The sequence below is a fragment of the Phoenix dactylifera genome, chromosome 15, assembly GCF_051530095.1.
Source record: "Phoenix dactylifera cultivar Ajwa chromosome 15, Ajwa_hap1_PhDact_Kaust_v1.1, whole genome shotgun sequence".
NCBI lineage: Eukaryota > Viridiplantae > Streptophyta > Magnoliopsida > Arecales > Arecaceae > Phoenix > Phoenix dactylifera.
This window is the reverse complement of record NC_143204.1, coordinates 25,328,019-25,350,283: the sequence shown is the minus strand read 5'-3', so window position 1 is coordinate 25,350,283 and position 22,265 is coordinate 25,328,019. Positions and strand designations below refer to the sequence as shown.

Genomic DNA, 22,265 nt, shown 5'->3' with positions numbered 1-22,265 from the left:
AGGCGATCTGAGTTCGATCGCCCAGTGGGAGTAGATGGATTCTACAAAGATTCATTTGCCACAACCATTCCGACGAACATGAGTAGTGGGAGTAGATGGAATCATTTGCCCAGGGTTAAACGTGAGCCATCATGAATGGAATAAGTAGTTATTAAGTTGTTTGCCTTCTAGTATAAATAAATAAATTGTATTTTCAGAAGGGGTACTTTTCCACATTATCAATCTATCTAATTTATTTTTAATTATCTTTGTATTATTTTTATTTTATCTTGCTCTTAGATTACCTCTATTTTACAAGTTCTATTGCTCTTGAATATGTGCGATTATCTTTGTAATATAAGAGCAGTAAAACTTTGAAATTTCTTCAACCGTAGCACTGGCTAAACCTGCGCGATTATCTTGCTCTTGAAAGAAAGGGGCCCAGATTCAAATACTGAAGATGCACCTCATGAGACTTGAAGCTGAAACCTACCCTACCCGAGGAACATGACCAACGGGGGGAATCACCCAACTCAGGACGGCAAATATGGTCAGGTCAGGTGTTGAATGCCCACATACAAAACTGAATCCTGGTCGATGAGTAAACCTATTCATCAAGTGGGTCGAGCCAGACTTAGCCCAAGATATAACTAAAATTAGTTAGGCTTGAACATGCCTATTTCTTAGGTCCGAGCAGGAGATTTACTCTAGCTTCGAGCTGGGTCTCAAGCTCCCTTTATTTTTTTAATTTTTTTAAAAAAATATTAAAGCGGATAGAGAGAGAGAGAGAGAGAGAGAGTGGAGGAGGACGGAGGAGGTGAAGGATTACCAAGTTATCCAGGCCGAGCCAACCTCGGGCTGGGCTTAAAGGCCTAACAGACGGGCTCATATTTTGACTCCACCCAGCCCGTCGAGCTTCAAAATCGACGCCCAAGCCCATCCGAAAGCCTTCAAGCTCGGGCTTGAAGGCCTAATCCCGAGTCCAACCTAATTAGCCGGCGGACTCATATTTCAAGCTCCGCCCAACTCGCTGAGCTTAACATCCAGGTTATATGGAAGCCTTCGAACTTGAGCAGGCCATCCATAAACAGGTACACTGGTGAGAATAGCATGGATCCTGACAGAAAAAAGTGAAGATCATGTCTACAGGTAACTGCTGGCATACATCCATCCATCCTGGCAATATGACTGGTAATACACGAGTAAGTGATAAAGAGATCATAGAGTATAACATGCAATCATCCCCGCTGCCAGATCCCGGTACCCATCTCAGTTCCCGTAGTTTGCAGGTTGCACACCCAAATTACTTTCCCCCAGACAAAGCATACTAGATGATACGCTCCTTGGAAAGCAGATGACGTCTCACATGCTTCCTGGCTTTGAGTTTGTAAGCATTTGGTCAGGGCTGCGAAAGATGGTCATGCATCTAACAATAGACCTGAGTATGGTTGATAACCATGCGTCCATCAATGGACCTGAGCATGTTTGTATTTGAATTTTTTTTTTTCCCCCCTTCCCTCCAAATTCGTGTAAAATAAACCACCTATTTTTAACCGGTCCCTCAAGAAAAAGCACATCCTTTCCGGGCTCCATAGGCCCAGGTGGCACGAAACTGTTCTCAAGTTTAAGATCAATCCACGCCTCGTCGGCACCTGCTAGACAATGCAGTTGCTCAATCCACCCACTGCTGGTTCTCCATCTAAGCCAGAGCGAGAACTGAAACATATAAAGAGAGAACAACAACCTAAGGGAATGGCCATCCCTAATGGTCTCTTGGTTAGACAAACCCTCAGGCCATGTAAACTGGAACGCTAAAACTTCTCATGGTTTGGCAGACCGGGCAGACCTCAATGAAACGCTCGCAATCATCACACAAGCAAAGGTGCCTGCATGGCATCAGCAACACAGAGACCTCCTTGATCTTGCAGGACTTGCATGCCATCTGCTCACTGATCATTCGCCTGCTACCAGGCACGCTTGCTTGAAGGATACCACCAATAACACCACCTGGGTTGTAAGAAGAGACCACATCATCTCCTTCATTGTCCCCACACCCTTCCCTCACATCATCAGCACCCTGTACCATGGCTTCCTTGAGCCTGTTCTTAAGCATATTCACAACAGACTCATTGTGCCGAGCTCTGCACTGCCAAGACTGGGCTTCTACAGCCACTTGCTTGATTCGTTCGATGAGTTCCTTGTTCTTCCTGTTCATGTTCCCTATCTCAAGCTCTTTCTCCCGCAGTTTCCTCCCAACCCCTTTCTCGATGGCATTCAGGAAAGCAACCATGTGTCTTTGCTTCATCTCTTTCACACCTTTCATGATTTGCCCCTCCTGTACATAGAAAGAAAAAAAATAAAATACAATACAACTCCAAAACAGAAAAGCAAAAATGATAGAGAAAACAAGACCCACCAAACATTATTAATCTCTATCATTGCCTGTAGGAACATCTAGAAACCGAGCAAATTCATTTACCATGGCAGGGTTGGTTAATATAAAAGATGACAACAGAGTCCAAGACAAATTTATTTTCCATAGCAGGGTTACTTGATATAGAAGAACAACATAGTCCATAGATAAATTATCACAATTTAGTGTCTCTGTTAGTTTGTGAAAGATATAGATTGATTATAATGCTGAAAAATTGTGTTATAAGTAATTAAGCTGTTCTTACATAAGAATGCAAATAATTTTACAAATGTTAGAAAGGGTCTGGTGAATCTAAGTACAAGTGACTCGTTTTTAAGAATTGGAAGTTTGTTACATAGCATATAACACAGTTCCCACCTTCATTCTTTGCTTTTCCTTTTTCTCCTCTTCTTTTTTTTTTTACTGTTCCATTGACATAAATTCTGCAGACTCAGCCTGGAATTTGAATCAGGCAGCATTAAACCGTTTCCTTTAAAGATGCACTAGATCTCTCCCTAAGTGAGATCCACATAACCTTTTTTTTCAAAAGAGAAGCAAATTAATGAATGACCTTGATTGCTTCTTTCTTTCCATAATTGATATTAGGAAGGACTCTAATCTCTAATCTCTATCAGATTCCCAGTGTTAAATGTGAAGGGATAAATGACATTTTTTTCCTATTGTTTTGGTGCTGCATACATGAGGGCTCAGGGGAAGCATTGAAGGAATTAAAATACAGAGGCTTCAAGCTCCGAAAACAGCTGCAGGAGGCCATCCTCCAAGCCTTAAAGAATATATATAGTAACATAACATATAACCTAGTGATCAATTAATAACATAGTAGTAACTAACCACACACATATTTGACTAACTTCACAGTTATCAGGCAAAAGACCAGATTAAAGAAAAGTTTGGATCCCTCCAGTTTGGGGCGGTACTGGAGGTCCAGTCTTGCAATCATGGTTGTCCATGTATTGTGCAGTGGTCATAATCATGTGGGTATATGCAGGGCATGGGACAGTGCTTCATGTACCATGCAGGGCATATGCAATCACAGCCATCGCAACTATACATGGAAAGCTGTGATTACAGGACTGGACCTCTTCCATCCAGCCCCGAACTACAGAGGATCTCGATTCATTAAACAAATATGCAAAAGAGAAGAGTAACTGTCATACAACAGAAATAATCTTTTTTTGCATGCATCAACATATTGCAAGCAATCAAAAAAGAAACTATTGTATTAAATAACGAGTACCTGAATTCTGATGTAATGGTCAAATTCTTCCTTTTGAAGATCAATCTCAGTCCTCAGATTGTCACCAAGGGACATGACAACAGGAAATGATTGTAAGCTCCCACTTGCAGAGGTAATGGAAGAATTGTGTTCATCATCGTCATAGGAAAGTCTAAGCCCAGTTGATACAGCATTTGGATTAGGGATACCTGGTGAATGATCAGCCTTATCTTGACTAAAATCATTCAAGGAAATCTGAGGCTTGTGCCATCTTCCAATATCCTCTGTCTCCCTCCTCATTTTGTTTGAACAGTTTAGAGCAGATATATAATTGTTTCCAATGTTGTTGACAGGAGTTACACTGCATGTAGCAGGAACTGCAATGCAAATTGGCTATATTGAAAGAATGTGTCTAAATGAGATAAAATGCTCCAGGAGAGCAATTCCGTAAATTAAATAGTTGGACAACCAAATGCAAGATTCCATTATGTGTTGCATGACATACAACAAAAGCAATATATACAAGCAAGTTACATGCTTTATCTAAGAAAATAACATACATTAGCAAAGAAGCAGATAATTGGAAAACTTATAGGCGTAGTGACAAAATCATCTCAAGTTAACAATTTGCTAGAAAGAGATATCATGGACTGAAATGCCATGCAAATTCGACCAGAAAAAATACAGAAAAATTGAATGAAAAAAAAATTGGCCGCAGCACCCTAATTGCAACAGGCAAAAATCAATAGGATCCAGGATATTTGATCATGACAGGGTTCTAGTGTTCCAGCAAATGGTTGAAAAAGTTCTGGTTAGGCCCTGGCTTGTCTAGAAGGCAGAGAAGTAGGAGATTCAGCTTCATGCATCAACATTATGGTTTGTTCTGTATCAATTAACAGAGGGGAAAAAGAGTTTTTACAACAATAAGTAGACTATATGAAGGATTATGCAACTTGGGTTAGATGGTCATTTGAAAGGACAAGATTTCTAAATATAATTCAGAGGCCTGCGTAAAACAACATTGTATTTGCCACACCAAAGCTAGCGTAGATCAACCTGACTGATAAAAATAAACTTCTTTCAGTTTCTCCATCTTGTACTGCTTAAGCATTAGCAAAACATTTAAAAATTACAAATAAACAAGGATTGCTTATCAGATAATATATTGGAATGCAATCCCATGGATGCTAAACGATATCCATGGGATGAACTAGAAAAGGTGATTTAAGCTCCTTGATCAGCTCTGTACTCATTTTTCACAAAACAATTGGACATGGGACATTTGTGTTAGCTGGATTTCCACAGTCTGGAAAATGTAGCAAGTTTTCATAGGTTTTTGATAGTCTATTTTAAACATTACAAAGACTGACATAATCAGATGCAAAACTTTATAGGACATGTAAACTAGCACTCGTCCATAATGCATCTAAACTCATAAAATGTCATCACAGCCTTCAAGGCCACTTATTTCAAGTACGGACATTCTACCAATTTATGTTTGCCAACAAGAAGAAGTTGAAACAACATGAATAATCATCCAAATGGAAAGGTACCATCATCAAAGCAGACCAATTGGAGTCTCTGTTACAACTTAAGAAATTTATAATGCAATCATTACTACTTCAGACATTTAAAGTTGTGATTATCATGATGGCAGTGAATTACATGGTTTATCTATTATTAAAAATTGAATTTTGTGAGTCCAACAGAACATAAAGTCTAGTCTGGGCCTAGATATGCTCACCGGCTTGATTACCAAATTGACACATCAATTTGCGTTTGCATGTGGATGCATCTGTATTCTCTTGTCTCATCATGCCAAGATTTTGGATTAGCCAACAATCATATGGTTGTCATAGTTTATCATAACATAACAATCATTTGAGGCCAGTCCTGGGTTTCTTATTAATCTAAGAAGATCATAGATCAGAATTATGAGGATCTAACAAAAGACCGAGGGAAAAAGTCATGCCACTATGCATGAATTTCTTTAAGGAGCTTGAGTGGAAGAGAGGAAAATAAAGAGCTACAAGTGTAAATTCTAATATATAGTTTAAAACTTGATCAGTTGTATATGTAGCCTACTGAATACAGAAACTTGAATCTATATTATAACTCTTCAAAGTTTTATGCCCCAAAAGAGCCTCAAATACATGGCTCATACCCCATTTCATGCGCAAACTAATTCTCTAACAAAAAGTTATTACAATGATCCCTCTCCATTTTACAGTCAAAAAGCAATTGAAGGACATGGCATCATGAATTAGATGTATCATAAGGGCAATGTTTCTATGGTTTGAATCAACGTCGGCAGAACCATCCCGAACCGCTTGGTTCGGGGCGTATCCAACCATACCGGCGGTAGACTGGAATGGTTTCAACCTTCACATCGAGAAATAGGCAAGGGATGGGGAGAGGGAGAAGGAAAGAAAGGAAAAGAGAGAGAGGGGGGAGAGGGAGGAAGGGAGGGAGAGAAAGGGAGGATGGCGGAGGGCCGGAGAGGGGCATGGAGAGGCAGAGGGAGGGCTCCACCCTCCGGTTCTCCTATTTCGTTCAAAACAGGGGTCTTGAAGGGGCCTCTTTTCTATTTTGAAGAATTTAAGTGAAGTCAACAACCATCTTGCTGGCCTCACTAATTTTTTTCCAAAAAAACACTTTTTTATTCTTCAAAAAAGAAAAGGGGCCTCTCTGAAATCTCTGTTTCAAACAAAATAGGAGAACCGGAAGGCAGAGCCCTCCTTCCACCTCTCTGCGCCCCTCCCCGGCCCTCCGACGGCTGTCCGCCACCCTCCCTCTCCCTCCCTTCCTCTCTCTCTGTTCGAAATAGGGGAACCGGAGGGTGAAGCCCTCCCTCCGCCTCTCCTCGGCCCTCCACAGCCCTCCAATGGCCTCTGCCACCCTCCCTCCCCCCTTCTCTCCCTCTTTTCTTCTCTCTCGTTCTTCCTCTCCCCCACCCTCTTTGCTATGTCGGTAGAGGCCCGGCACGAAAAAGCATACTATACCGTGCCATTAGGCAACCGATACAAGCCTGGATATTGGCATAGTGACCATTGGTTTGAACTGATAAGGTTTAGATAGAAAAGTTCATCGCACTAACAAATGCAAGGGATCAAATGGCAGCTAACGCAAAATAGAGGAAGCACAAGATTCAAAAGGGGCCAACCCAAGATGACATGGGCCTGAGAGCATAATTTCATCAATCTTTGCATCCTCACTACAAAAGAGATCAGCTCAGTTATGCAAGAGCTATAAAATATGAGACTAGATTACATAAAGTCAGGTACATGTGCTTTACACATTTTACTTGGACTAGTTAAGAAATTCCTTCATGCATATGGTTCAAACAGAATAAACTGACCTAGATCTAACATGTAGCAGTCCTCACAAATTATAAGGGACAAAGAACCATGAGTCCAGTTTGACACCAATAGAAGCAAGACTTTGACCGGAACTTAGAAAGAGTGGAATTGCTCTTGTAGAGGAAAAAAATAATATGGAAGAGATTGTACATCCAAACAATTTCTGGAGGGCTGGTTTAGGTTAGGTATGTAGCATGTATAATTGACACTATTCAACAAAAAGACAAAACAGGAAATGAACTGTATTTATCTCAGACTACTATGGTTAATTATCAAATTATTATTTAAAAAAAATATATAGTCACGTGAAAATTTGCCAAAATGCTACACAACCAACTAGCACCCTGTTCCGTCTAATAAACAATGATAGCAATAATGATGACAACGATACTGATAAAAGTAATGTTCTTGAAGTCTATAAAAGTTGTTTCCATATTATTTGCAATAATGAGATTTCATAATACCTTGCATAGGGAAGATAAAGGGTTTGCAAGAAAAGGTTGAACGGGGCATATGCACAACATAATGTCTTCATCTATCACTCTTGCGAGGAAGGTAATGTATGATATTTCACATGCATATATATAACAAACATACATACGTACATACAAGGTTTGCTAATCCAGTACTGGAGGGCATACCAGCTGACAATCGGTTCAGTACGATACGGTTTCGTATCGTACCATTCTGAGGCATACCAACAAAAGGAGAGCCAAGGAGGGAGGAGAGAGAGGGAGGGAGAGGAAGGGAGGAAGGAGGAGAGAGAGCAATAGGGATGGCTCAAAAGCCTTCATATCCCTACCTCTCTCTTCCTCTCTTTCCTTCTTCCTCTCTCTCCATTTTGAATCAATGGATTAAACCATGCTAATAACCGACCAGTCCTGTTCAATATGCCTCGAACCAACCAATTTGATACATCTCAGCAAACCTTGCGTACATATATAGCTAAGGTTTTGGCTACATGACTAGCATGAGAAGTTGCGTTGTTTAAATACTTTTGATGGATTGTTAATAATAATTCATAAAAACTTTATGGCATGTCACTCTTCTTCACTTACTTCTCATTCTTTTATGGAGATTGCTGAATGTTGACATATAAAATACTGATTAACAACACAGAATTGCAAAATCTATATATTATGCAGAAGAAAATGTTAAGCTGACAAAAATAGAGGAAGGGAAAGAGAGCATGAGAACTTCACGGGAAAACAATAGTAACAACAATAGTAATAATAAGTAGCACCATAAACTGATAGCAAACAAACAAAGAAAAAAAAAAGCAAACCAGATGCTAGTATGATCACATAGTAAATGAAACAAACAGAATAAATTAAATTAATACCTAGTACATTAAATATGTCGTAGTTTGATAGGCCAATCTTCATTTAAATAATAGAATTGCCAATCAAAATGGTTACATCCAATTCCATATCATAGCTCTTATAATAACCAAAAGATCATTTGAAAAGACAGATTTGAAACTCTTTCCCTATTACTATGGGTAGCAAAACACAAACACATTCTTTGCATTGGTTTTCCAACGAACAATAACATTCTCACATTGGTTACCAGGGTTCGCCGTATCGAGCTGAACCGGATGGTACACCCCGTACTGTACCAATTCGGTACCAGTACCTGGTATGAAAGGCGTACCGACACTTCGTATGCCGAAAAGATCTTGTACCGTAACCATAACGACACAATACTAGTGTGGCACCAGCATGGGGTCCGGTACCAAGATGGCAAGATTTATTGATTATAGTAACTTAATAATGATAAGAAGAATTTTATTCTGTCATTCAACTCATAATAGTTTGGCTTTTGAAATCTCCCGACTTATACCCATTGTAATAACTAAAAATGGGAATGAAGAAACTCAATCTGCTGAATTCAGTTGAATTCACCTGCCACTGATTACCATTAGATCTGAAAAACTGTTGATGTAGACTGTTGCAGAGAATAAGGAACATACATGGGTAAGTTTGTTGCCTCTAAATACATACCTCATTACTCACTACTCACTATGGATCTTGAAAAGAGTTGATATAGAGAATATACAGGAACATGCACACAAGGACAAATTTGCTGCCTGAAATACATATCTCATTGCTCCTACTTGCTTCGCAATTATTAGATGATGAAATCTTTATCACGTAGTTAAATGTGTAGATTTCAACTTCCAATTGTTTAGGTTCTACTCAATATATTGCTTTTTTCATGTTTGGCATCTCCACTTATCTTTCGCCCTTCTAAAGTAGTATAGCAGCCCACTCGCTCAATCAACTAGCTGATTTTCCATAAATACTTACGCAGCCATGAATCCCCTCATAACATTGAATTTAATTGGGAGTAAATTAAAATGTCTCATCTTAGATTGACTTTAAAGTCCATCAATTTATAAAATATGGCAATTTAAGCACAATTTAAAATCCATCACATTTTAAATATCTTTCCAACGATCACATGCATCTCTTCTCCTCTTGTATACTAGCAAATTTACATCCTCTTTCTAGAATGTAAAATCTCTCATAAGTTATCTGATGCAGCACTGCTTCATGAGAGGAGTGGGAGAAAGAAGGAGAAGAGAGGAAAGAGGATGAAGAAGAACAGAGAAGGGAGAAGAGGGAAAATAGAAGGGAAGCAATTTTTGTTAAACATTCATCACCCAGTCAACAAATGCATAGACACATATATAGGGTTACAAAATACAAATAGGTCCCTCCAAATAAACTAATCCCAATAAGACCCTAACATAACATAACAATATGTACATAAACCCAATCAACATAACATAACATAAAATAAACTAACATCAAATCAGTCTAGCCATAACGAGAGTGGCTGGATCCTCCTCCTACGACGATCGTAGACCCGCGTCACAGGCGGTCCGGTACTGGTGTCCACACCAACTCCCTCCGGGTCGGAAGAAGTCGACCTCGACGAACGTGGCGCAGTGTAACTCTGGTAATACTCCAAGAGGTCTGGATCAATATGCTGAAGCTCCTCTCGCGTGATCCAAGTCGACTCGAACTCTGGGCAGCCACGCCAACGAACTAAAAACCGTTGAATGCTACCAGTACTGGATAAAATGGTTTGCTCATCCAAAATGACATCAATAAGTTCTTTCTGTGCCAGTGGGAGAGGCAAAGGAAGTGAAGATGGAATAGAATCAGGAATATGGGAAGTAGTAGGCTCAAGAAAGGTCTCAACAAAAGGGTCATCTGGGATGGATGGTGGACCCTTGTAAGCAACCAAATCTTCAATATTAAAAGTAGAGCTGATACCAAAATCAGAGGAAAGTTCAATAACATAGGCATTCGTGCCCACCCGGTGCAATATCCGAAATGGCCCCACGCTACGCGCCTGCTGTTTCTTAACGGTCCCATGCGGAAACCGCTCCAGCCAAAGACGTACCACAACATAGTCCCCAGGTTGGAATATTTTATCCCGTTTATGAGAATCAGCATGTAATTTATATTGAGCATTACTAGCATGGATGCGCTTTTGGATTTTCTGATGTAACTCATGAATATGTTGTGCAAATGCGTGCGCAGACTCAGAAATCCTAACATAGGGTGACATGGGTAAAAGATCTAAAGGTTTTCTAGCTTTGTAACCATGTACAACCTCAAATGGACTCATGCCTATGGATCGATTGACCGAATTATTGTAAGCAAACTGTGCGACAGGAAGAACTGAATCCCAGTTACGAGTATGCTCACCCACAAGGCACCGTAAAAATATACCCAGACTTCGGTTTACCACTTCTGTTTGGCCGTCAGTTTGTGGATGGTAAGCAGTAGAAAATTTAAGTTTCGTACCAACCGAGTACCACAAAGTTTTCCGAAAGTAACTCATGAAACGTACATCCCGGTTAGATACGATGGTGTGGGGAAGGACATAAAGTTTAACAATCTCATCAAAGAAGAGTTTGGCCACTTTGAAAGCATCCGAGGTTTTGGAACATGGAATGAAGTGGGCCATTTTGGAGAAATGGTCCACTATGACAAGAATAGAATCATGTTTTCGGGCGGTCCGGGGAAGACCAAGCATAAAATCCACACTAATGTCATGCCAAGGACGATCAGGTACCGGTAAGGGAGTATAGAGACCAATGTTTTGTTTTCAGTGTTTGGCTAGTTGGCATGTGCGATATTGGCCAGTAATTTTAGCAACGTCCCGTTTTAGGCTAGGCCAGAAGAATTGGCGTTCTACCTCTTCGATGGTCTTATCTCGCCCGAAGTGTCCGAAAAGACCGCCGGCATGTACTTCCCACACCAAAAAATTTCTTACTGATGTCCGTGGGATACAGAGCTTCACTGCCTTAAACAGATATCCATCCTGAAGATAAAATTCATCAATTGAGGGTTCATGTCCATCAATAATGGTTTTGTAGAGTTCGCCAAAATCGGGATAAGAGGAGTAGTCATCTCTGAGTCTGTCGAAGCCCGTAACATATATGGACATAGTCGAGAGTAGGGTCACTCGCCGGCTCAGTGCATCAACAGCAGTGTTGGAGGCACCCGATGTGTGTTTAAGGATAAAAGTGTTCCTAAAGGAACTCAACCTATTTGGCATGCCTAGAATTCAACTTCTTTTGGGAGTTAAGGTAGCGAAGAGCTTCATGATCGGAGTAAAGTACGCATTCATTGGGCAGCAGGTAGTGGCGCCAATACCGGAGAGCTTGGACTATAGCATAAAATTTCTTATCATAGATAGAGTATTTTTGCTTAGCCTCATTTAACTTCTCACTAAAGTATGCTATGGGATGGCGTTCTTGATTGAGCACCCCACCGATGCCGAGGCCAAATGCATCACACTCCACTTCAAATGCCTTACTGAAGTCAGGCAAACGCATAACTGGCGCCTCCATCATCATCTTCTTGATATTGTAGAATGCATTAGCAGCAGCACTAGTCCACTGGAAGTCGCCCCTTTTTAGGCAATTAGTGATTGGGGACATAAGTGTGCTAAACCCATTAATGAAACGACGGTAAAAAGTAGCAAGCCCATGAAAACTGCGAACCTCGATGAGGGTTTTAGGTTCAGGCCACTCGACTATCGCAGTGACTTTATCAGGGTCAACGGACAAATCTTCTGAGAAGACAATGTAACCTAAAAAGTTGACATAAAAAGTAAAGAACAAACACTTCTTAAGGTTAGCATAAAGTTTGGCATTCCGCAGGGCTGTACATACCAGTCGTAAATGATCGAAGTGTTGCTCCTTTGATTGGCTGTAAATGAGGATATTATCAAAGTACACGACTAGAAATTTGCCCATGAAAGGTAGTAATACTTATGTCATCACTCGCATAAAAGTACTAGGAGCATTCGAGAGGCCAAAAGGCATGACCAACCACTCATACAGACCAGTTTTTGTTTTAAAAGCCGTTTTTCATTCATCACCTGGACAGATCCGGATTTGATGATACCCACTTTTTTAAATCAATTTTGGAGAAGATAGTGGCGCCTGCCATCATATCCAACATATCATCGAGACGAGGGATGAGAAAACAGTACTTGACCGTGATTCGGTTGATGGTCCAACTGTCGACACACATCCTCCACGTGCCATCTTTCTTTGGAGTTAGGAGTACAGGTACAGCACATGGACTTAAACTTTCACAAATGAACCCCTTTCGGATGAGCTCGTTAATTTGCTGTTGCAGCTCAGCATGCTCAAAAGGATTCATTCGATAGTGGGGTAGAATAGGCAGGGCAGCTCCCGGAACTAGATCAATAGCGTGCTGTATGTCACGCAAAGGCGGCAGGTGATCCGGGAGGTCCTCAGAAAAAATTTCAGAAAACTCCTCAAGGATGAGCTGACCTTCTGATGGTAGCTCGCTTGGCGGAATCAGTTGATTTTCGAAGACAAGTAAAGCGTACACCATAGAATCACTAGAGACTTCCCGTTCAAATTTGGACAGACTCAAGATATGGAGTTCCTTGCCCTTTGTCTCACTTGTCTTCTTGCCCTCGTCAAGTGTCCTAGACCGTAGGGGATTAAGTTTAATTCGCTTGCCCTCAAATATGAAGGAACAAGAATTAGAACGACCAAAGATGGTGACATCAAGGTCGAACAACCAAGATCTTCCCAATATTAGGTGCCCTACATCCATCGGAATTACATCACACCAGATGGTGTCTTTATACGAAAGAATTTGAATTGGGACGAGACATCGTTCTTTGATTTGAATAGAAGACGTATCGATCCAGGAGACCTTGTAAGGTCGGGTCTGAGGAAGTGGAATCAAACCCAAACGAGAGACAATATTTGATGATATTGCATTAATACAGCTTCCGCTATTAATGATAACTTTACCGTCCTTGTCTCCGCACTTAAGATAAGTGTGGAAGATCGAAGTACGCCTCTAGTCAGCCTGTTCCATGGGTTGGGCGAGAGCACACCGTACTACATTCATAACGGACTGAGTTGATTCAGTCACAACCGATGGAGTTGTGGTTTGGATGCATCCTAAAGTGTCGATACGTTCTTCTTGGTCATCATCGACGTCATGGATGTCGTCTAAATTTGGTTCATAGATTTGTTCTTCTATTTCATCATCATGATCCTCTTGTTCTTGCGCTGCAATGACAAGAGAGGTGTTCACACATTGGGAAGCGACATGACCAAAACCCTGGCACTTAAAGCATTGGATTCGGGAACTTGCCTTTGGGGCTTCGCCAAGAATGCCCTTGGCCTTATTGTCCCAGTTAGAAGGAGGGTTGGAGGAAATAGGTCTAGAAGGCGTGGGCCCAAGCGAATGTCGGGATCCTGAAAGGGAAGTGCTGGTGGGTGGTCCGCGAAGGTCAGAACGTCGAGCAAATATAGACCTGGTTACCTGCTCAAAGTTCTGGGCAAATGCGTAGGCCTGGTCGAGGGTGGATATTTCTCGAAGGATGAGTTCCTTCCTGAGCTCATCATTAAGACCTCGTCGAAACCTGCTCAGGACCATCCGTTCATTTTCTTCCACATTACATCGCATCATAAATTCGTCAAACTGGGCGATGTAATCACTAACGGACCGATTGCCTTATCGCAAGGTATTCCACCGGTCGAGAAGATCATCTTGGTAGCTAAAGGGGAGATATTTTTCTTTCAGTTTTTCTTTCATCTCTACCCAATCGATAATCGCGGGTTGATGTCTCCTAGCTAGCAAAAGTTTGGCGCTTTGCCAGAAAAGTTTGGCGCTTTGCCAGAAAAGTTTGGCGCGACCAACTAGCTTCATCCTAGCAAACCGGACCTTTTTGTCCTCAAACAAATTATACCACTCAAAGAAGTGGTCCATTTCGTGCATCCAGTCTGAAAAGATCTTTGGGTCTAGACGACCATCAAAGGTGGGGGCCTCAACATGAATGTCCTTCAACACGTCGTCCTCATAGTCACGAGGCTGTCTAGGTTCCACATTATAGCGATGACCCTGGTCAGCATTAGGGATGGTGCCCGATCCTCTAGGGCATAGGTAGGCATGATGACGTCCTGGTAAGGGTACAGTGTCAAAATTTTCCTGTCGACAGAGCCGTGAAGTTCCAGGGTTTCATCGAAGTCGAGATTGGGGAAGTGGGCAACACTATCTTCTTTGGATTCTATGAGCCTATGTAGGGAGGATTCAACCGACTCAAGGCGGGCATTGGTATGGGTGGATTCAGTGGTCAAGTCTTCAACAGCTTTCAGTAGGGCTTCGATGCAGTCGTCCATGGTAAACTGGGTGTCGGAATGTGAGAGGACACGACTACTACGAAGGTGCATATGAAGATTAAACTTAATTATATGCTATCCTATCATAAGATGACAATAATGATGTGAAGTAGACCTAATGCATGCAAAAACGATTAAAATGCAAGGTGGATGCTCAATATAACACAAGACTATGCTCGAACAGAGAAATACTCCAAACTGGGAACTAGAAAGGGACGCAAGCCAACAAGTAGCCGCAGTCAAGTAGAGTAGGTGTCCAGTGGATTATCAGGTGTCACAGAACCTTGTAGGCCCCAATGATAGCTAGCTCTACAATTAATAGTAAAGAGGGTTGTCACAAGGGTTGCTGTGTGTTGCGTGGAGGTGTGTGAAAGCGTGTGTTTTGGATATTCAGAGTATGCCACCAAGCACAAAACAACTATTTGATGCCAAAATGAAAGCAAACAAAATATCCAGGAAAGGGCAAACCTGATCTGGTGGAAGATGACGATTCAAGTGCGGCAAACCGGCTCGTTAATCGGCGCAAATCTAACCTGCTGGGCCGTGGTCCGAAGAAAGGAGGGAAAAGGGCAAGCTGCAGTGGGCTCTGCAGTGACGTAGCAGGCCTGTGGGCTGGGTCCATGTCGACAAAATTGGGTCAGGCCACTGGGCCGAGGTCCAAAGGGAGGAAGACGTTCGGGCTCGGGCCCGAGGAAGGTCGGGCGCGGGCCTGATGAAAGGGTGGCCGTGAACTTGTGGAAGCGGGGAGGGGAAGAGGGGAAATGGAGCGATGAGATGGGGGATCGGGGAGGTGAATGGGCTTGAGATGAATGAAGGCGGCAGCCAAGGTAAAGGCAGCGGCGAGCAAGGGAGGTGGGGCGGCAGCGGAAGAAACGAAAGAGGTGGCGGTTCTTCAACGGCGGAAGGGTGGTCGTGAAGCTTGGGCAAAAGCGGTGGCAGTTGGACAGCCGAATGTCGACTGGCCGTGAGGTGGTAGAAGATGCTTAGGAGGGTTCAGGACCCTCCGATCCTCCCATTAGTGGGGTGGAAAAGGGGTGGAAAAAGGTGGTGGGAGGTCGGGAAGATGAAGGAGGAAGGAAGAGATGGGGGGGCGTTTGTGGTGGTGGTGGTGGGAGGCGACGGAAGTGGCGAAGAGGCTACGGAAGTGTGGGGTGCGGCGGCAAGAGCGGCGACTCAGCGTGCGTGGGTAGCAATGCGTCGACGGGGGCGGCGGAACCCTAGATCTAGGGTTCTTCTTCGTCGGGACGAAAGGTACGCCTTTTTTTTTTTTGGAGAGCACGTGCAAGTCACGTGCTTTCTCCTGCGGTTGTCACGTGCGGAAGTCACGTGCGGGAGTCACGTGAAGGTCACGTGACCTTTCGTTTTTTTCTTTTCTTTTTCTTTTTTTTATATCTCGGAACGGATCCGGGTTACTGAACGAGGGTTAACGGGTTTGGATCTTACCCGTTAACCAACTTGAAACTCACCGACGGTTTCAAGTGAGCGTGCCGAGATTTACGCCCACGGTTGCAGGTGGTTCTCGGCGGCCGATCATGCCGAAGTTCACGCCAGCGGTTGCAGGTGGATCTCGGTGGCCAGTGGCGGTGGCCGGCGACCGGTCACCCGCTCCGACATTGGTTCTCTTCTCACTAGCGGTGTCTTTCCGGCTCTCTTCCTATGTGCGGTGGCCGGCGGCTGCTACGGTGGGTCTGAGAGACAGAGACGAAAGAAAAGAGGCGATGCTCCTTCTCTTTTTGGCAACGCAAGTTGCGCGTGGCCCGTCAACACGCTCGGCCCGTTAACACGCTCAAACGTCTGTGGCGCTCGGGGTATAGCGTAGATCTCGTGCGCCCATCGGAATCCTGGAATCCGACGCTGCTCTGCCATACACCAGGGTGGAGCTTCTGTGGGCCGACGTTCTCCAGCAGAAATCAGTAGTGTGGTGGCGTTGTGAGGCAGTTCCGGCGGTGCCGGCGGCGACTGATGGCAGCGGTGGGCTCAAGTGCGACGACGGGGAGAACCAGCCAACGAAGAACGGTTCCTCTTTTTTTTTTCTGGTGCGAGATCCGAGAGAGAGGGAGGAGGCAACAGAAGGTGTTTTTTTTTTTTTTTGGAGTACTGTCTCACTGCAGCCCAGAGAAGAAGATGGTTTTGGCAACAGAGGCAAAACCAGGGGCTCTGATACTAAACTGATGCAGCACTGCTTCGTGAGAGGAGTGGGAGAAAGAAGGAGAAGAGAGGAAAGAGGAGGAAAGAGGATGAAGAAGAACAGAGAAGGGAGAAGAGGGAAAATAGAAGGGAAGTAATTTTTGTTAAACATTCATCACCCAATCAACAAATGCATAGACCTATATAGGGTTACAAAATACAAAAAGGTCCCTCCAAATAAACTAATCCCAATAAGACCCTAACATAACATAACAAAATGTACATAAACCCAATCAACATAACAACATAAAATAAACTAACATCAAATCAGTCCAGCCATAACGAAAGTGGCTGGACCCTCCTCCTGCGACAATTGTAGATCCGCGTCACAGGCGGTCCGGTACTGGTGTCCGCACCATTATCTTTCTTAAAATCTCATTATTCTACTCTCCTTTTGTATACTAGCAAACATGGTTCGCTGTACCAGCCCAAACTGGACGGTACAAGACGTACGGTACAAGAGGAGAACCAATACTCGGCATACCGAAAAGATCTCATACCGTACCATATCGACACAATACTAGTGTAGCACCAGTACGGAGTCCGGTATCGAAACAGCGAACCTTGCTAGCAACTTCATGTCATCCACTAGGTATCTTGAATACCACACTTACTTATGCACAATGACACATCTCCCGGAACCTCAAGATATCGTTCAGAAAAATTGCCTCGTGAAAAACTAGTTGGCTCTTAGATCCCCCTATATCCACAAGCAATCCATATCCATCGCATTTCTTACTATTTTTTGGGGCTAGAAACACCAGATAAGTCATTTAACATCACGTGATATAAAATTCCATCATTGAAGTAATCATATTTTCATCGGTCAATATAATGGAAACACAAATATTTTGATCTTTTATTGATAAATGATGACATTTTATATTTCAGTAATTATTCCTAAAATACCCTCCATTTGCATCTCATGTGTTTATCAACAACGCATAGATGGTCTTAAACCTTATCATGAAACTTCCACATAGGGTAGCACAACCAATTTGGAATCTCTCTAGAAACTTGCCCCCACAACCCCTCTCAAAGCATTTCCTTATCCATTTTTCTAAGAGACCCCCTTCCGCATACCCATAACCAAACCTACTCCCACATCCGCACCACTTCTGGTATCTATACTTTAAACTATTATTTAGAAGGCATCATCTCGCTTACAAGCATTTTCATAGATTGAACTACCTGGAACATATAAGGAAGGTATACGAACAAGATTTTGTGCAGGTACAGGTTAAAAAGAAAAAAAATTAGAAGCATAAAATTATGGTTGAGACATGAGAAGTTGATGCCATCCCTCCCACATACAACACACATTCCACAGGCCAAGGAAGTGAGCAGACTAACAGCTGGTTACCTTCATGCAGGATCACTTGACGTGCACATATCAAACTCGATATGATAGGAACCAGTACGTACATTTCTATTTTGATATATATACTCCTCTTTTGCATATGTCTAAAGCATTTCTAAGGAGAAATGCATAATTGCAATGCACGATTCCGAAATGGATAGGTATAAATAGTATTCTTTACAAAAAAATTAAAAGAAAGACTGCACAATCATTAGGGTCCTTTCATAACCATCTGGCATGTCGTGAATGATACTGAGCTATGCATGAGTGAAGAAAACTATGATTAATTCCTCCCTTCATAATCACATATCTGGATCACCTAAGCACGCATTGCAAGCACGTGGCAACACTAATATTGTCAACTTCGTTGCAGGAAAACATCCATATATTCTTCTCACAGCACACCAGGATTAAGATGCTGGCTTGCACCATGTCAGCTAGAATAAGTATGGTACAGTAGTATATTCCAATGCATAGTGCATATTGGTATATACTGGTCCATAAAAGAGCACACAAGTTCAATACAACCCGACATAAAGAGTATAGTGAAAAATGGGCTACCCAATACTCCTTGGTATCTGTCTGGCCATTTGAGCTTGCATTACACTCTTTCGAAGCGTAAAAAGACTCCCACTCTAAGGTTTTGAAGATTCAATCTTAGGATTGAACGTGTTAACGATGCAAAGTTTTCATCCTTCATTACATTCTAACATTAATAAGGAGAAATCCAGCTATCTTTACTTGATGAATCATTAATTCATAAAAATACCAACATGCAAGAGTTGCACATATAGAGAATTACAGCTACCACATAAACAGATATACGAGTTGAACACGCATGTGTGCACAAGTGAGAGATGGTAATTGCATTTAATTAGAGTCGAAGAATGATGAGCAAGAACATAAATCAGAGGTATTAATTGTTCAGAAATCTCACACTCACTGTTTCCAAACAACTGAAGCTGGGTAGGTGCACTGGAGTCATAATGGAACTGATTAGCCTCCAGAACAGATGGCAACATCATATTGGAGTTGTTGCTTCTGAACATTTTCCTCCTAAAAAAAGCACCATATCAGGTTAATAATTTGTCCGCTGCAATTCCATGATCAATTAGTACCCCAAGAATACATAATTAAGCAACGCAAGAACTTTGAAGTGGAAGATGCTAAAGCAGATTAAGAAACGAAAGACCAACAAAACTGCAGCAAGAAAAAATACACACAAATCTTGAGAGACTAGATAGGAATAATGATCTTATCATATCAAACCTATGAGACCAAGAGGAGAACAAATACATTTAGTTCTAGATAAATATCACACGAGAACGAAGCCTAGCTTCACAAACCAAGAGGCCATGGTAGTGCAACAGAGGAAATGGTTGATCAAGGCGACCTCCTAAATAAAGCCCTTCCTATCTCAGACCTAAATCGACAGCAGATGGCGAGAAGATATAATTCTACAACACAAGGACCAGTAACAAAAATAATATAAAGTAGAAACTACGAATAGCAAAAGAATCACAGGGAATAGAATAAGCTTAAAAGCGGGGTGGGGGAAAAAGAAGGCTTGGAAGGGAAAACAGATTAGAACAAGCATGCATGACACCATCGCAGCGGCCACATCAGCACCTATACAAAGCAGATGAATACTGAATAAACAGATTGCAAGCGGACTCGTATCCAAAATAAATAAATAATAATAATGATGATGATAAACGGATGAAAAGGAGGAGCACGCGTGATGGAACACGACGATCTGCATCGACGATATGCCATTCGATGGAGAAGGCACAAGGATCGCCGTGAGAACATCCCAACCAGACCCAATATCCCAATATTTTTCTTCTTCTTCTCCATTCTTTTTCTTTAACGAAACAATTGAAAACAGCAATTAAAACAAAAAAAAAAGAGAGCCGAGGAAGGCAGATCAAACCAGGAACAGGGATGGTTCCGATCGCGCGGATCTGTGGCGTCTGGCTAGCCGATTCGAGAGCTCAGAATTCGTCCCCGAAGGCCGGCTCCGTGATCATATAATGATGCGATGATATATCACATAGATCGGAGGAGGAATCAAAGCGCGTGCACGGAAAGGAATGGACCCAGCAATCAATTCAATCCGAATATATCGTTCTCTCGCTGTATTTTTTTTTTTTTCCCCTTCTCTTCTGTATATACAGGCAAATTACTAGAATTTCTTCCGAGTTCGCTTAGGAAGGAGGAGTTCCACCGTCCGCTCTCCCCTCTTAAACTTTGCAAATGGATTTTTCTCTAAAATAAACTGCTAATAGTCGTTGCTGAGGGAAGCGACGATCGTGCTCCCGCTCGTGGGCCGCCGCAGGGGATGGGAGTCACGTGGCCGTTTGATTTTTGGTTCAGGGCGTTCGCCTTGAGATTAGCAACTCAGAGCTCGGCGTCCCTATCTGTCCATCCGTTTGAGTCGGCCGGCTTGGAGCTCGCGTCGGATTTGCATCCCAACTTCCATCATGGTTGTGGATGCTCGTTGGATCGATCAGTTACCGGCATCATCCGATTGTAAGCCTGAAACGTATAAACCAGCTTTGCCCGGTGTTTCTGAATTTAGAATTTCGCGATCTCGCTAACTTCGGGATTGATGAGTTATCTTTGGTGATCGCGTTCTAACAACCCGTAGGAGATTCCACTGTAACTACATGAGATTCGGACTGTAACCGTCGGGATACACTGTAATGATTTGGGATCATGCAGTAATAATGGCGGGACATGTCGTAATCGTATAGATGAGTGGATGCTAGCCGTATTCAGCATCTCTGGTTGTTATCTGAGATGAGAAGGCTCTAGTCGGCTTGCTGCAGAGTCAAGAAGTTGTCTAACAGATCTGGAGGAGTTTGATCTTGAAGATCGATTGCTTCTACTCTGCTTGGTTTGACCGTCTGATTATCTTAGTTAAATCATGTCAAAGAGATCTCGAAGCTACCATACTGGCTATGACTCGATCAAATCTGATGACGTCACGTCACCAGACTCATATAAGGCTACATTAGATGGTAGAACCAACGCAACTCTATTTTCTAGAGGATGAATAGTCAATTTGTAAACTTTGTGAACGTGCAGACGTGAAAACACTTAATATAATGCTATATCTTCAAGGGAGATTAGCCAATGTACCATTCTTTATGAAAAAAATATTTTCTTCAATTCGCTCAACTCGAATCTCGAAAGATAACTAGAAAAAAAATAGAAAAATTTCAAAAGTAGGACTTTTAAGTTTTTTATTGATTATTAAAAAAAAAAGTACATAGCCTCTATTTATAATGTGAGGTTCGTCCTAATACAATTTGGATCGGATTCCTCTTCCTAAATCTAGTAGGACTCTCTTTCCTAAAATAAACATCTCTAGTAGAAATCTTTTATTAAAAGCTAAAAGTTTTGAGAAGGTAGATCTCGACTTCTACATCAGCTCTGCCTTCTATCGCTCGCTTGATTCTTCTTGGATAGAGAGATACGCTCGATCAAAGTCTTATCGGAAAGAAAAAAAATCAGTTTGACCAGCCCGTTTCGGAGTCTAAATAGTGAAATTTCATCCCAATTCAACCTTATAGTTGTAGATCTAGAAAGATACCCAATTTTGAAAACAAAATCATCTTAATCGGGTATCATATGGCCAAGTAATGGCCTTCAGAAGTTTGACCTACGACTTGGCTTTCTGATGTAGCGGATCCCACTCTTGAACTCTGTCTAGCCCCGCTCATAGTGGCCAAAGTAGTCCATATCAAATCTGAGGATCCTCCTATATCAGGGCTCCCCTTGTTTAGGAGATTTAGCCTCCGCTAAATCAGAATTGAAGATGGAAAAATGTTTGCTTCTCCATCTTGTGGTTGAATCTCCTAGCTTTGCTTGGAGATGGTTTCTGGCTTGGCACTTCTTCGCTCTTGAGTCTCAACGAACTACTTGCTCTGCTCCTGCATCTGGACTTCATGGTAGGGACACTCCTTACTGTCCTTCCTTATCGATGACAACTATGGCGACTCCTTGGTCTTGATCTCGATAGATCA

General features: G+C 42.3%; 1 protein-coding gene across 6 annotated transcripts; it reads right to left on the bottom strand.

The window, feature by feature from the left end:
- Positions 1-1,097: 1,097 nt before the first annotated feature.
- On the bottom strand, positions 1,098-20,844 carry LOC103723535 (BOI-related E3 ubiquitin-protein ligase 1-like). 6 transcript variants are annotated; one of them, XM_008814478.6, is made up of 4 exons: positions 20,168-20,844; positions 19,178-19,290; positions 3,651-4,006; positions 1,098-2,314 (listed from the first exon to the last, which is right to left on the bottom strand). In XM_008814478.6, the coding sequence occupies exons 2-4, from the start codon at positions 19,281-19,283 to the stop codon at positions 1,769-1,771; spliced, it is 1,008 nt and encodes a 335-aa protein (XP_008812700.1). In that variant the 5' UTR covers positions 19,284-19,290; positions 20,168-20,844; the 3' UTR covers positions 1,098-1,768. The 6 variants fall into 6 exon arrangements, with proteins under 6 accessions (XP_008812700.1, XP_088567448.1, XP_008812698.1 ...); XM_088711322.2 differs by having other exon boundaries at positions 3,651-4,022; positions 19,178-19,863; positions 20,168-20,783; XM_008814476.6 differs by having other exon boundaries at positions 19,172-19,290; positions 20,168-20,499.
- Between the last annotated feature and the right edge of the window lie 1,421 nt (positions 20,845-22,265).

What these genes read in the sequence shown, in the direction of transcription:
- LOC103723535 (XM_008814476.6), bottom strand. Translation starts at nt 19,283, where the DNA reads ATGTTCAGAAGCAACAACTCCAATATGATGTTGCCATCTGTTCTGGAG. An exon ending in GTTGTTTGGAAACAGTGAGT is followed by an intron (nt 4,007 to 19,171) that starts GTGAGATTTCTG and finishes TTTGCATTGCAG; the next exon opens with TTCCTGCTACATGCAGTGTA. An exon ending in ACCATTACATCAGAATTCAG is followed by an intron (nt 2,315 to 3,650) that starts GTACTCGTTATT and finishes TTCTATGTACAG; the next exon opens with GAGGGGCAAATCATGAAAGG.